Source organism: Egretta garzetta, unplaced genomic scaffold (assembly GCF_000687185.1).
Source record: "Egretta garzetta isolate BGI_Z169 unplaced genomic scaffold, ASM68718v1 scaffold133, whole genome shotgun sequence".
In the NCBI taxonomy this organism is placed as follows: domain Eukaryota; kingdom Metazoa; phylum Chordata; class Aves; order Pelecaniformes; family Ardeidae; genus Egretta; species Egretta garzetta.
In genome coordinates, this window is record NW_009259111.1 from 382,201 (window position 1) to 398,800 (window position 16,600).

The window sequence follows — 16,600 nt, forward strand, 5'->3', positions numbered from 1 at the left end:
TTCCCTCCCCCCCCCCGCCCTGCCCCAGCTTAGCTTTGTTTCTACTCTGCTCCTAGGAAAAAAAATAGTAGTAGAGGTCAAAACATGCTTGTAATTAAAATAAAATCAAGTGCTTCAGCATACCAGGGGTTGGTATTGGGACTGGTGTTGTTAAACATCTTTGTTGGTGACATTGACAGTGGGATTGAGTGCACCCTCAGCAAGTTTGGCGATGACACAAGCTGCGTGGTGTGGTTGACATGCTGGAGGGAAGGGATGCCATCCAGAGGGGCCTTGACAGGCTTGCCAGGTGGGCCTTTGAGAACCTCCCCAAGTTCAACAAGGCCAAGTGCAAGGTCCTGCACACGGGTCAGGGTAATCCGATACAAATACAGGCAGGGAGGAGAATGGATTGAGAGCAGCCCTGAGGAGAAGGGCTTGGGGGTGTTGGTTGATGAGAAGCTCAATATGAGCCAGCAATATGCACTTGCAGCCCAGAAAGCCAACTGTGTCCTGGGCTACATCAAAAGAGGCATGGCCAGCAGGTCAAGGGAAGTGATTCTGCCCCTCTACTTCGCTCTGGTGAGACCCCAGCTGGAGTACTGTGTTGAGCTCTGGGGCCTCCAACATAAGAAGGACGTGGACCTGTTGGACTGACTCCAGAGGAGGGACGTGAAGGTGATTAGAGGGATGGAACACCTCTCCTATGAAGACAGGCTGAGAGAGTTGGGGTTGTTCAGCCTAGAGAAGAGAAGGCTCTGGGGAGACATAGCAGCCTTCCAGTTCCTGAAGGGGGCCTACAAGAAAGCAGGAGAGGGGCTTTTGACAAGGGCATGCAGTGGTAGGACAAGGGGTAATGGCTTTAAACTGAAAGAGGGTAGATTTAGATTAGGTATAAGGAAGAAATTCTCCACTGTGAGGGTGGTGAGGCACTGGAGCGGGTTGCCCAGAGAAGCTGTGGATGGCCCATCCCTGGAAGGCCAGGTTGGATGGGGCTTTGAGCAACCTGGCCTAGTGCAAGGTGTCCCTGCCCATGGCAGGGGAGTTGGAAGTAGATGATCTTTAAGGTCCCCTCCAACCCAAACCATTCTACGATTCTATGATTTAGTGTCTGTTTTAGTAATTGCATTTAGACCTGAATTTTCGTATTCAGGAATCCTGTAAGTGCATACTGATAGAGAAGAACTGTTGTAGATACATTCTTCCGTACCTATTATACACCTATAAAGTGATTTAGAAAAATAAGTTTCAGCAGATGAACAGACTTCTTAAAAAGTAAATGTAGAAAGCCTTTTGGTGAAGTTGTTTCTTTGCTGGATTTTAGAATATGGATAGCTTTTCTTTGTACTTAGCAAAATCAGATTACAGTTACAGGTAGTTACAGCTCTGGGCCGTAAATATCTGAATACTTATTCTAAGCTTGCAATCCACGTTTGGTTAAAAAAACAACCAAACAAAAAAGGTAAAAGAGTAATATTTACTCAAGATATTTTTGTATAATGTATTCAAATTTTATATACTGAAATGGGTGTTAATACATTGAAATAACAATATTGAAAATGTGAAAATGTTTTAGGTTAAAATTTAATCTTAAAATGTTTAGGAAATTTCCAAGTGGAGCTTATTTTTTAAGTGTTGGGTATATCAGTTAAAGGTAAATCAAGGGGTGGTTGCGGAAGGAAGATAATGTAGTGAAAACAGAAATCAGATATAATAAGTAGGGCAGTGTTATTTCTAAAGCAAAGCAATGTATGTTCTTCGTTAAAACTGAGAAACTGCCTAAATTTTATTTTTTTTTTTTTCTGTGAGCTGTCTGAGAAGCTCTAAGACATTGATTTGGAGTACAAAGCTGAGTACAGTTTTGTCATCTTAATTTTTATACCGTCGTTGAAAATAAATAAATAAAAAAAAAACTTTTCCAAGACAGTTGGGGAAGTCTTGTTCAGTTCGGTGTGCTAAAAAGAATGTTTGTTTAACTTAGAATGTTTATTTTTAAGTCTGGTCTTCCCTTCCTACCCAGGAGCTGGCAAAAGTGATTTGTTTGCAAACAAAAAGGGGAATTGTCTATGAGCAGGAAACTTTCTCCCTGCCAGCCCCCCAAGCTTTTTTTCCAGTTTCTTGAATTTTATGCCAACCATTGGATAGGTTTAACATTCACTGTTGCTTTCTCTTGTCTGTTATTTCCTCTTAACGCTTTTGGAACCTACCTTACTGTCCACCCAGCAAAAATACAATGTACATCTAGAAGTGTATTATGTCCTAGACTTCTCTTTGGAGGGAAGAGTCCTAAGATCCAGCTGATACAGCCAAGCTGTGTTAATTGCATCAGTAACTTATCCAGCTAAAATTCTGGGGAGTTGGAATCCAACTGAAAGGTGGAGGATGATGATACTGGAGGGTTCTTCAACTGTAACTGACACCGTCATAGGTCCTAGGAGAGAAAAGTTTTTTTTAAAGGACACTTCGTGTTATTGCAGAAGTTCATACATGGGCTCTTAAAAACAGTAGATGCAACAGCACCAAAAAGAAATAATTTTTTACAGAACTCACAATTGGAAAAGGTCAGTGAGGTCGTTTCCACTGGTCATTAAGGTCTTAAGCACGGCTTTCAAAATGAGACAGCACTTTACGCGACTAACAGCTTTTCAGGTATAATATTGACTTGGTGACATTTGGTATGTGGCCCTTCTGAGGGGTTAGAAGCTGGTGGAGTCATGGCTGACCAAATCATTGTGTGCGCCATCAGCCAGTGATGTTGTGCCTGATGTAGAGGAGTATTAGAGGGACACCACCGCAGTAGGTAAATATGCATCTAAGTGACGGTTATAACGTCCTGATTTATTCCCTCTTCTTCCTCTTCATTCTGCCCATGCTTCCCTTTTCTCTGATTTCCTTCCTCTTTGCTTTTTATAGTATTCATCCATTTTCATTTCATTTTGCATTGGTACAATTTCAGTGGATGAAGTTCATCCTTAAATGTTTCCCCCCCCCCCCCCAGACTTTTCAAACCTATTGTAGAGGTTTTCTGAGTAGCAATTGCTAGCCGCCTTTCAGCAGAAACACCTGTTGGTTTAGTGGAATGAGATATGGCATGTATTGCTATATTCCCCTGTCTATAAGATGGGTTAATGGCTCTGCAAAATAGAAAACTACCAAAATCAAATAAATATTGAGGCATTCAGGAACGTGGACCATCCAAGTATTTCAGGTAGTCCTGACTAGCAGTGCCAGGACATTTGGGGGAAGATTGAAATACTAGTTGTTTTTTTTTTTTTTTTTTTTTTTTTTCTGAGTTCAACAAGTTTTTCCTGTTTACAAAGAAAAGGGCCTGAGGATCATCTTATCCTATTATTTGTTGTATCCTTGATAATATGGCAAGCCTCCAGAATGTCTGTTGTCCAAATTCCCAAGATTGTTGCATGCATTTCTTTAACTTGATTAAGATGAACTGACTATGAATTGTGCCAGTTGTACAAAAAGTGTCTGTGCTCATTGTGGGAAGCCTGGCTTCACTCTATCTTCCTAAAAGTACCAGCGTTTTATTTAGCCTTTTGCAACTCCTTATGCTGCAATAAAGTCTTTTGTCTCTGGAATACATCAGAGTTAAATGCTCTTTATGTAAATCTCGATGTCCAGGCTACTTCAGGCTTTGATGCACGTACCCTGTGGTGTGCTATTATGGGGTTGAGCAGATTTTTTTCAGAACTTTGTGCCTATCAAAGAAATATTTTTCTTTCTAGGTATTTAATATTAGTTCTCCTTTGGCCTCTTGTTTGCTTTGGTTCCAACTCTGATTTCTGTATTAGGACTGTGTTAAGATGGAGAAAACTTTCGTGGTATTTTCTGTCTTCTGGCATCAAGATTTCTGTAGTGATGTTTTTAAAGGTATGGGGACCTCAGGTACATCTCTATGCCCTTTTATGAATGGAGGCATACGGTGGAACATGAGTTACCTTCATATTTCCATGAAGAGCTTTTCCAAAACTAAAAAATGACAAGAATCCTCGATAGTTTAAAACTTCTGCTGTTTCACATTGTTTAGGAACTTTGGTATGAAAATGGTTTTACTTCACAGACAATTTTAGCGATTTCTTTAGTACTAGGTATTGTTTTGAAAAGAAGGGTAAGTGGTACTCGGCCACCTGCACCTGTACATCTTCCACACTGCAGTATGTTTCTGACTTTGAATATGTAAAGCTGTACTTCTGAATACTCAGAACGATTTATTAACTTCACATGTAGGATCTATAATGGTAGTTTTAAAGTATTTCGTGTGGCATAATTACTGAGGTTCTATCTCTGCTTTGTAGTGTTTCTTCTGCACAGACCTGAAAATGATATGTTTTGTAACAGATCACCAAAGTGCTTGCATCTCAAGCTTTGCGTGTATGGTTAACAATACGTAGAGCTCAAATGTATTTTTATCAGAGGTTTGTAAGTGAAAAGATGGAGTTTATCACAGTTCTCATTAATTTGGAATGTAAGTTGCATTAACAGCTTGGTTCTGGAATTTCAAGGGCAAGCAAGAGATGGCATGTGACCTTTCATGGGGAAAGATTTATATAAGAAGGGAGTTTAGGGGACTAGGGTTCAGGAACCAGCAAATTATGCCAGAATTTTGATGTGTTGCATGTTTGTATTGTTTAAAGAAAAAGATGGGAAAAGGGAAAGGAGAAAGAGGGCAGATCAGAAGAGGTTAGCTGGGGAGAAAAGTTGCTTTTTCCTTAATAGCTTAAGGTATAGACTGCTCATTCGGTGTTCTTATAGGCTGAAATTTTGGTTTCAGTCTTGGTCAAATTCACTATGTGTATGTATTGTACAGGGACAAGAATGTAATGTCTAAAAACTTAAAGCCTGATTTACTATGTGGTTAGCTTTGATTCTTAAAGGATTGAAGAGTTAAGCCATCTTAAAGGTAAAGATACTATTGGGTGATGATTTATTATTATTACCTGGCATCCTTTGTGAAAATGAAATTGCAATTCAGGTGCAGAATTACAAATTTCAAAGTTGCTGCAATATCTTCACAATTTTTATACCCTCCTTTATGTGACATATAAATATTTTACTATAAAATATATATTTGCAAAATACAAAATACTTATTTAAGTATAGGAATAGTTTGCTTTTGTAGAAGTAACTTTATAAGATGGCAGTAGTTTTCTTGGAAATGAGTATTTTGAATTCTTGTTACTGCCAGACATGTTTTGCATATATAATTAATAATGGAAGCAATTAGTATTTTATTGGAACACGTTAATATGCAGTGATCTTCCATGCTATGCTCACGCACACGTATACTGTCTTAAGTAACTTGTCTGAATGACGTGTATAGTGCTTCTGAATTTAAGCAGTTTCAAAAACCTCCAGAAACTTCTCCGTAATTGATTTGAATTCAGTGAGCAGTGCTAGCTATGGGGCTTCCACCAGGTGTCGGGGCAGCTTGCACATTATTTGGAAGGATACCAAAAGGCAGAAATCTTTATATTGATGATACAAAGATCCTTCTTGCTGGCTGTGGCTTCTGAATCCATTAACACTGGAATAACCTATTTTTCCAATTTAAAAACAAGGTGTCAGTATTAAGGAGTGCCAGTTCTTCCTGTTGCCCTCAGTAAAGGGAGTGGAATGAAGAACAAAACCTCTGGGATCTTTACAGATCCCAGATCGATAAAGTAGATACTGGCAGGCACTAACTGAGGAGGTTACTACTGGTGTTCACTGGCTGTTCAGTATGTGTGTGTTTTTAATGTGGTGTCACGTTGTGTTAATTAGCTTTAGTTAATAGGAATTTCACTCAGATGTTGAAGGAATGTCTTCTCAGTGTTAAGAATTAATAAAGGGGCTTGGAAGAAGACTTTGGAAAGGATAGAAGCAGAGTGGAGGGAATGTGGTAGGGATCTAAAACCTATTCATGGGAAAATCTTTATCACCTTATTTTATTTTTTTAATTAGAAAAAATGGCAAAGGCTATCACGTGTCCTGTGAAAGCAGTAGAGACCAGGGTGGGGAAGAGGTTACTGAGGTGCTTCCCTCTCTAGTTTAACCAAGTGAGCTGTACAGTATAATGAAATAGGAAACTGCAGTCTCTCACAATATCAGTGTATGCACTTTTGAAGCCCACCTGATGTGGTGAGCCTCGGTCCATGTAGACTCAGAGTAACTGTACCCATTACATGGGTATATGTACCCAAAATATGGGGGACTAGTGGATACATTTAAATGCATACCAAAGGTATAGGCATTACTGTAAGGGCAAAATCATACACATAAATATTCTCTCTCCTCCTTCCCCCACCATTCAGATTTTCTAATTTGGTCTTTAATAGAGGTCATCAACTGTTGTTAAATACTTGTAATAGATTCCTTTACATAAAATAGAATTTTGCATTATTAATTAAACATGCTTTTGAATACTTGATTAGAAGAATTAAAAAAACTCAATAACTTCTGTGTTTGACAAATCATTAAAAATAAAGATGTGAATGAAACCTGATTTATCAATGAGTTAACATTTGGTATGTGGCCTTAATATTTTGGGAGGTTGTTGGTAGTTATCAGTAGCATATATTGAAACAAATTATAGCTGTTGAAATCCCATGATCTGTTTTTTTTTTTTTTTCTGTTTCTGCTGCTTGTGCTGTAACAGTTGGGAATGTAAAATCACTTAGGTGTTGAGATACAGCCACCTCTTGAATAACCTGATATCTTCAGACATAACTGCTCTGCTGAAGGATGAATGACTAAGTAAAAGTCAGCTGAAGGCCGATAACATCAACACCCCCTCACCCCAAACCATGGGATTTAGGTGCTTACTACAATCTTGCTGTTATTTAACTAGTTGGATTGAAAAATGCAGCTACTGAGTCTTCTCTTGTGTAGCAGGATTAAGCTAATTACTTTGTATTTGCATTCATGTAAAGGAGTAGAGTCCATGAGACAGGCCTCTTCTAGCTATCTTTTTTGCTTCTGTATAAGGATTAAATGTAAATTTCTGTATTTGGATGAAGTACACTTCCAATCAAAGGAAGAAGCTTCTTGTGGCAAGAGCAGGCCAGGTCCTCACTGCCTGTAGAATGGAGATTCTTTCGAGTGTTCCTGGGTCTAAACTTGCAAAGAATGCAACCTGCAGTTCAGTAAATTGTGTATTTGAAAACAGTAATTTTATTTCTTTTCCAAATGTATCAAATCACAATGAATTTTACTTTGCAATTGTAAACATATAAGACTCTGAGACTTGGAAGAGTTGCCCTGATTTGGAAGGAGTGCAGATTCATTAAAAAAAACCCACTGTTTTTTAGTTTTTTGGGGTTTTTTTGTTTGTTTTTTTTAATATTTTTTTTTAATTCACATCTGATGAATGTGAATACTTATTTTTCTTTTTTCTGATGCTCATATCTTGGCTACAGAACTATTCACCTTACTTTTTTCCTTTAAAATGTTACATTTCTATGATGTATCCTTCATGCATCCTTCCATAAACTCTTTTTCCAACTTTGATCTTTCTGTATATTTAAGTTGATGAGTTTCTGAAGATTCATCTTTTTTCAAGAGCGTTTTCCCAACAGTGGCCTCTAAGACAGAAAAATCAGGAATAACTACTGGGCATAAGTTGCCGAGTTTTGGGAGCAGGGATAAGCTGTACAAGAGGATGTTAGGCACTATCCTATGCTAGTCACAGCTACTTCCAGCCCGCTTTAAAACTGGTGTAAATGCCCCAGTGTGTGCCAAAACCTCAGCCAGCGTGAGGTCTGGTGGCACATCTGCTCACATGTATTTAAGATAAAGCGACAGCCATGAGAGGCAGGAGACGTGGAAGGGGACGTTGGTGGGGATGCAGCTAGAGGCACACTTTTGGAAGGAGGCGCTCCATGCCAGAGAAACCTAGAGGGACTGTAGCCTGTAGATCTGTGCTGGAGCAGAAGAAATGGAACAAGAGATAAGGAACAGCAGAATAAAACCGCTATGTGCGTGACCCCAACCTCCTGCACTGCCAAATGAATTGGGATGGATGGATGGACAAGGGAAGCTGAGATTAGGGAGTGGGGAGAAGTGTTGGACTGAAGTTGAGCCTGAGAAGGGAAAGATGTGTCCCCAAACGTTTAATTTTTTGTTGTCTTTGTATCTGAATCAGTGCTCAAAACTTTATGTTAATTGGCAATAAATTGAAGAACCAGTTCCCTGAGTCAAGACTGGTTTTCCTGTGATAATAACTGGTAGTCTGTGAAACAGCCAGCTGTTAATAAACAAGCCTTTGTCGGGCCCATATATACTGTGTGTATATATAGTGCGTGTATATATATAGTGTGCGTATATATAGTCTTTAAGGATGTTTTAAGCTGGTTAGAGCAGGTGATGTTTCAGACCTAATGAATCAGGAGCTAAATCTACTAGGTGATGCTAAAGATGAATTTCTGAACCTGTTGAGTATCTAGAGTGATTTATCATGTTATTATCATACTGATGGTAATAAAACCTTAGCTACAAGGAGTATATAACTCAGTATGATGGTGTGCTCTATTATTGGAACGTTCTGAGCCAGGCTGCAAGCGGCTAAAGCTTATTGCTGCTCCTCACTTTTTCTCTTGAAAGCACTTTCCTCTGAACCAAGAGCAACCTAAACCACTTTGTGTGTATTTGTATTTGTATGTCTTAATTTTAAATCTAGTAATCTACTAAGATACGTTATGCGATCCGATTCACAAATATGACTTCAGCTAGACTATGATAAAGCGTCCAGTTGATTGCAATTTTGCAGTACTCCAGAGGAGAAAATTTGAAGCATGTAGGAGTGTTGTACCATTGTGTTTGGTAGTAGAGAGGAACAGAACAATTTGAAAGTAGAAGGATTTAAGGGTCTGTGCTAAAAATCTAGTTGAAGTATTCACCTTGGCTTTATTTGAGACTTTAAGAGAAGAATAATGCATGTGCAGAAAAGTGTAAAATGATTTTTTTCTAAATAGTACTTGGAACATTTTATTCTACATATACCAAGGTATCTCCTCAGCATGTGAAACTTTAACTTATTAGTTGCTTTGGAATGATTCCCCTTTGAACTCAGAGGTGAACTGAAGCGCAAGTTCAGGTAGCACAAGAAGTTCAGCCTGGCTTTCAGAAAATGTTCAGAGATGCATTTCTTTCAGGTATAAACCTCCTACTGAGGTTTATAATCCTTCTTGAAAGCAAAATGGGATTACATGCAGTAAGGTCTTCTAACGCTGGTGGCCAGCATTAGTGGCCTTCTAAGGAAAGTAATCTAAAAAGACTGATAACGTTTTGACATAAATGAGTGAATATTACAAATAAAAAAAAAAAGAAATTGTACATCTCAATTCTGAATGAAAAGAAGCTTCTATACTGTAATGTAGGGAGTGTCTAGCAGTCTAATAAAAAGAGAACTAAAAGGATTGGTAGCTTCAAGACATGAGGAAGGAGAAGAAATTTTGAGCTGCTTTCCTGGATTTCATTATTTATTGGTGTAGTTAGTAGTATCAGAGGTTTCAGTCTTTTGAGAACTGGTGTGGATTCAGGGTAAAAAACCTGTTGCCTGTGTTCCCACAGAGAAACTTAGGGACTGAACATTTTTTTGCTGCTGTAATTCTTCGATACTTCCTTTCCAGGAAGTCTCAGTATCTCTGTTCACCTTGGTCCTTCTGCCCTTTCTTGCTGTTGGTCTCTCAACCACAAGTTCTGCTCCACTTGGAAGGTGCTTGTGTTCACTGCTGGCTTGGCTGCATTGGCTTGTTGTCTCTCCCTTGCTCCACCTGCCAGCATTAGAACAACTAGAGGGCAGAGAGATTTGACACAAAGATATGACTTAGGAAAAGCAGGTAACATGGTAATTTGAGACTTTAACTCAACAAAGGAAGAAGTACTCGTCAGTGAAGGAACAGCCCTTTGAGTGAAGAAGAGAGTAGTAGAGGCTATCAAGCAGGTGACTGTGTAAAGGAATGGGAGGAAAGACAAGTTCTCACAGGTACCAAATGTGAAGGGTAAGAAGAGAGCAGAGAAGGCTAAAGGTTGTTTATTGCATGCTAGCAACAAAATACATATAAATTCCTGCCATATCTAGTTGAAGATGTAGCTGTTCTGTTCTCTTTTTACATGGAAGAAGGAATCAGGGACTGGATATCTACAGAAGAAAGGAGGAATGCAGGAATGTGTTTGCCTGCCTTAGGAGGGAAGGTGTGTGAATGTCTGCTCTTCTGAGAGCTTTTTAGGGAGGGAATGGTAAATCCTTTCCATTTATGCCTCCTAATTTTGGAAGGATGTTGAGATGAAATGGTGGAGGGAGAAGAGTGACAATTCAGTAGAAGATGCTATGTGAGAAAGAGTATGTGAGGCAACACTTGATCTAAAACAAGTGAAATTAGTGACTGGTGACCCTATTCAGTTCTTACAGTCTAATAGATATGGAGCTCCCTTTCCTTACAAAAACTGCAGCTGTAGCTATGTCTGTATTTGTTCCTTGGTTTGTAGCATATCCTAACTCTTTCTCAGCACCTTTGCAGCTTCTCTCTAGATATGATACCTCTTTGGCTTTTAACTTGCTGATTACCTCTTACTACTACTAAAATGTCAGCTAACCCAGTCTGATTGCAGTTCTTTAGCGTGCTACCCTTGGGAATCACAATCAGTATGTGCTATCTTGGGGGTAAGATTCCTGTTTGGAGTTTATGTAGTTTACATGCCCATTGTACTAAGAACATCTGTTCCTAAATTATTTTCAAGAGAAAATCCTAGAATATTAAGTGTAAAAATACATGAACTGCAAAAAATACTACTTACTAAATTGTCAGATTGATTCTACCTAAACGCCTTGTAAAATTTATTGCAGGTTTTAAGATAGAAGCAAACTCAAACTAAATTAGCAGGAAGCTTAAGGAAACATTTTCTTCCACCATAACGTTGATTTATGAATTGCTTTACACTAGCAGGCTTGAGTTGTGTCAGACTGAAAATTCTTTTTTATGGTAAAGCCAAGAAAATAATGTATTCATTGCTGCTGCTTGGGTGTCTGCAGAGGAAGCAACACATATGGACTGCTACTACTAATGCAGAATTTGTACTGTTTCATAATATCGAAGTATAGCTTTGAGAATTTCTCAAGAAAATGTTTAAAAATTTTAATGTTTAATCTCAAAGTTTTGTAATATGACTTTAGAGAAAGGGTGATCCAATTGAATGTGATGGGTCAGTGTAGATTATTAAAACTCTTAAAAGATACTTTAAATGGTTGCAAATTTCAACTTTGCTGTGTAGAAAGCTTTATGTATAGTTTAATGAAAACTGGTTTCCTAAGTATCTGTTTTCATTTTAAATCAATTTTTGACCCATGCTTGCAGTGATATCAGCTTGCTTCCTTATCTACCCTGTTTCTCCTGTGATCCACTTACTGGGTAGGGGAATGCAGATACGGAGGTAGTCTGGAGCTGTGTGTGCTCTGCTTGGTCTGCCTGAATGTAACTGCTGATTGCAAGGCAGTACCCACACAGGCAGAAGAGGTAATTGTTCAGCTCTGCTGCTTTTTCCTTCTCTTTGGAGGAAAGAACAGGAGTAGTTTGGGCCACTTGTCTCTACCCAGCAATTGACTTGCAAGCATGTGTGTGTTTTGTGTCTGTTTACCTCCAAAATTACATTGAAATCATCCAAGAGATGCAGGAATTGCTAAACTTGATGACTGACGGATAGGTAATGTTATCACAGAAATCTTGTTTTCTTGGGTTTAAAATGTGTATGGAATGTTAGACAGGTCTTTGTGCATGTGAAATACTTGGCTATGTTAAAGCAGTTTCCTTCAGAAATCAGAATAATACTAATTTTTCAATTGGTTTCGTTATTTGTAAGATAAAGCAGAGAATTTGCTTTTTTCTGTAGGAAAAGGCAAGATTTGTGCAAGAGAAAAGGTCATTCTTTCCACTATTATACCATGCTTTAAATGTGGAAAACATAAGCTGAAGGGTGTTGACTGCATGCTTTCCACTGTGTAGTGGCTCAGTTGAAAATGGTCCTAGCTTTCAACATTCCTTCAGGATAGTATTGATTAATGTAAACACTGCTTTCACTCTGCCCAATTATGTTGTGGTGTATCCCAGAGCTAAAATTCAGTACAAAAAAAGTTAGGATTTTTTCAATATTTATTCCAGGGCTTCAGCAGGTGAAGAACAAAATTCATGTTTGTATGTGCATTCTTGTACCATTCAGGATGACAGGATGCTACAGATGAGTATTTGTGGTGTTCCTGAAGGGCTTCTGATCTGTAGCACTGTGGCTTTAAAAAAAGGAAGGGGTAAAAATAAAAGACAATTGCATCAGAAGTTATCAGAAATTAGCAGTTTTTCTCTATGCCTTTCTGTGTAGAAAATCACTGCTGACTTGTCCAAGGACACCAATGAGAAATATTGGCAAGGAACTAGAGTGTCCTGGATAAATCATGTGGATTTTTAATCTATAGATTTCTTTTTTAAAACTGCTTGTTGATAAATGTTTGGTTTCTTCTTTAAATATCACATTATCCATTATATTAGTTTTTAATTTACTGCTGTTTGTAGAGAGAGGCTAGAATTACCAGTAATCATCTGTCACTTTGAAAACATGCATGATGCGCATAGGGTGGATGCAGCTTCATTTCATGAAGTGACCCCTTGTGTTACTACTGGAGAAGATTAAGATTGTATTTATTATATGACTTGCAGGATGCGTTTGAGGAGCCTGTTCTGCCTCTTGTGGCAAAAAGTTTCCTAATATTTGGTATATTCGGAAAATATTCTCAAATTTATGGTGACTTAAATGCCTCCAGTTTGCCTTTAAGTAATTGAATTTTATCTTTCAGCAGGCCCAACAGAAGGTTTGGGAAAAATAATACAAAGATTTCCTCAGAAGGACTGGGAAGACACTCCTTTTCCCCAGGGAATAGAGTTGGTAAGTTTGCATTACATTTTGTAACACTTAGAATTTTTCACATACAGTTGGAAGATACATCTGCTGTCATGCAATAATCTGTATTGTCTAACCTGACAGGGAATGGATAGAAATTACATGAGTAGAGGGGATAGATAATAGCTTTAAGAATAATAATTTTGGCTAACAGAAGATAATTTATTCTGGTCTGTACAACTAAGTAGATATTCGTAGAATACAGAAAAAGTCTGCTGCACATGTCGAAAGAGGTATTTAAAATAAATGTTTAGTTATGTCAGTAAGTTTCTCATTGACTATGTTTTTAGGAGCATCCTGCAGATGACTTTTCATTGTCATGTTCAAATAAATACAAATGTGCATTTGTATGCTGTAGATTAAAAAAAAAAAAAAATCCCAATAAACTGGCTTGATTAAAATAGTCAGTCTTTACCCAATATTCTGTCCTTGACAGATGGCATAATGGGTGCTTACAAAAACAGTACACTGAAGAAGACTAGCGTGCAGCAATCTATTTTAAATGCCCTCTCTGAGAATTCACTAATTACGAGTTCTTTCCCTTCCTTGGTCTCATATTGTGAGAGGCAATGAAAAAATATACCTTAATCATCCGGATCAGGGATTCATTAAACGTATGGCTCTAGAAATCCTGCAGAGAAATGAAATACTGTGGTCACACTCCGCAAATTAGGTTTCTCAGAAGTCAGAGTGAAACTCTTACTGCTGTGAACTTAGGAACTTCTGGGACAGGATGAGCTAGGGAAGGAGATGTCCCATAGGAAGTGTTGCAATAGAAGTCTTCGTACTGTGGGACAAAATCAGCTGCAGAGGACAAAGACACTGACTCTTCGCTGAACTTACTACACAGATATAGCAAATGTAGCAAGCTGTTACCAGTATGATACCTTTCAACCAGTGCTGAGCTCACTTGCTGAGTCATAACATGCCATTGGCTACGTGTTGTCTTCTCCAGTGAAAGAAAGGGGAGGGAGTCTTGGTGTTTACTGCTTGCTCTCCGGTGTAGCAGAGGTTTGTGTTATTCACTGTGTGCTGGCGTACGCGACTGCTTGCTCGTTTTCTTCCACAGTGTGGTTTTCATTTCTTCATAGTCGAGCCTAAGCCGTATGTTTCGGGGGGATGTCATACATTAATTACTGGTGTAAGCATTATTTCTGATACACGTGATGGATAGTTAGAGTGTTTGTGGTACACTTGCATAATACTCAATTTGGCAATGCAGCGCTGTGCTGAAACAATGGAAGCTCCTGCTTTCTCTGAAGTGTTCCTGCTACTGTTACAACATTATACCACTCCGTATAGCAATTGCTGTTTGCTCTAGCTGGTAAATCTCTACTTCATAAATGCCTAGCCAGCCTGTGCTCGATGACTGCTGACCAAGTTCAGATAAGTAGTTTTTTTTATATAGTACATGCAGTTGTAGTTCATTAGAAGAGAAATAAACGTTTGATGCCAAGGCTTAGTGGTGGGGTTTTTTTTAACCACTCTCTAGGGGTGGAGCTAGATGGTTTGATCTTGCCTTAAACAACTGCAAGAGTTTGAGTCATACTAAAATTTTGCCATATAAATATTCCTTACCTATTTCAAAGAAAGTAACGCGTCTGACTTCCAGTGATGTTTTAAAATTAAATGAGCACAGCTTCTCTTAAAGCAGTGAAGATTCTTAAGGGATATATCTGTACCCAAATGTTATTTCCCATTTAAGTTTAATTGTGGGATGTTAGCACTACAAGAAAACACCTTTCTAAAGGAAGATGATTTTTTTTTTCCCCCCTTGATTCAACAAAACATTATTTTTGTATCGGTTCTCAAATGACTCACTAGGCAGAGCCATTAAGACTTGAAATTTCCCAAATAAAATGAAATCTGATGACTTAAAAATGAAGGACATCTCTTCAGCCAGTTGGCAAAATTCATTGGATTTTGATTTGCTTTCCAGACATGGTAATAAAATTTTAATGAATTAAGTTTGAGAAGTTAGAGATACTGCAAAGATCAAGTACTAAAGTAAGTAACTTACATGTCAGCTTTTGGCGGGATGTTTTTTTCAAGGTTTTGGATGAGTGTAACATTCATGGAAAGGCAAGAAGAAAAGCTATGTTACTATTTTCTGTTTGTCACCTTAAGGGCAGCTTTAATATCATCAAGATAATATTAAGATAATATTATTAAGAATATAACAGGCAAACCTTGGGGGGGAAAAAAGAGAAAGAAGGTAAGAATAGAATAGTTGACATAAATGTATATGAGAATGAAGGTAGACATTTTTACGAATAGCACATGGTTCTATGAGTAATTTGAATTAAAACCTTCTTAAGTGTACTTTCCTTTGAGTGAAGAATCTTTATGGAATTATATGGTTTCTCTGAAATGGGGAAAAAAGCAATGGTTTATATCTGAAAAACATATTATGCTCTCTTCAGTGTGTTTTCATGAAGGAGTAAAAGGCCAAAACTTTTCATGCTTAGCAATAGGATTGAAGGGAGATTTGATTTTTGAGTCTTGGCTTCTGCCAGAGTTAGTCCTTCTGCCCTGAATCACAGAGATCTTCAACTGGTTATTGGTGAAGATCTCACTGCTTCCTTCCCTCCTCCTTTTATAAAGTGAATTATTTGCCTGTGAATTTGGACGTTTGGATGCCCAAGTTTTTTTGCCAAATAATATGGGTTGAATCAGGTAATTCATCCTGGCAGCTTATGGGTGATATGATTTAACAGTTTCCCGTTCATGTTGTTAATAGCATTTTATGAAACAAGGTGGGGGGAAATAGTGGAAAAGACCTATGTCCACCCTTGAAGTTTTAATACTTTAAGGTGGAAAATGCCCATTTGGACCCCTTGTGTTCTCCACAGCTTATAGAGATGCTGTTAGTCCAAGCTCCAGCCAAGAACTAATAGACAAAATCCTCTGAGACTTTTGTGGAGGGCTCTTCTCTCTTCCCAACCCTGCATGCCCCTTACCCTTATGGGCATGAATTCATGTGGTTAGATTTCTGGGACATAAATTAAGACAGTGTAGAGAGTAGGGTTGTGCAGGTATTTTTTAAGTTAAATAATAAAATCACTGCAAATAATATTTTTCATTTTGTTGAGCCCAGTTTTGAAAAATGGAGTAGCGTGGGAAGAACTGTGTTTAATGGACTTGGCCTTGGCTGAGTGAAAAGGGAACATTTTGAGAACTTATCTAGGAAAGATGATGACCCTGTTTCAACTTTTACTTTTAGCCTTGACTGTATTTGTAGTTTTGAAAATTTGACACAAATATGTAGAGAAACGTAATTGCAGTTTGAACTTTACTGAAGAGTATTATATTTGGTGTACTTATATATTCTGTATTAAAGGATTAAGAGTTACTTAAACTGTTCATATTTTTGTGTGTAGCATGTTAGCTATGTTCTGGTCTCGTTTAACAAACACAGAAGTTCTAGAATAAACACATCGTCCAAAATTCAACAGAAATACAATTTATGAAATTTTATTGAAGCCAAATGCTTTAATTTGTCTTGTTAAATAAATTGTGTGTCTTCTGGTTTTCAGTGGTAACTGGGCAAAGCCATGAGCCTCTGTTGAGGGAAAGATACTGTCAGTAGATCTCGGTCAGTGTATCTTCTTAGACCTTCTACTTCTCTGCATTTCATCAAATTACCTAAAGAGATTTTTATTAATCTTGCCTTCTTTGCATTTGC

At 38.1% G+C, this 16,600-nt stretch overlaps 1 protein-coding gene across 1 annotated transcript in view; it reads left to right on the forward strand.

Annotated features, from left to right (window-relative positions):
- SBF2 (SET binding factor 2) overlaps window positions 1-16,600 on the forward strand; it is a 284,828-nt gene that overhangs the window by 49,096 nt on the left and 219,132 nt on the right. Inside the window, exon 3 of the mRNA XM_009635401.2 lies at window positions 12,812-12,900. Within this exon, the coding sequence (XP_009633696.2) occupies window positions 12,812-12,900 (89 nt within the window). The remainder of the gene's footprint in view (window positions 1-12,811; window positions 12,901-16,600) is intronic.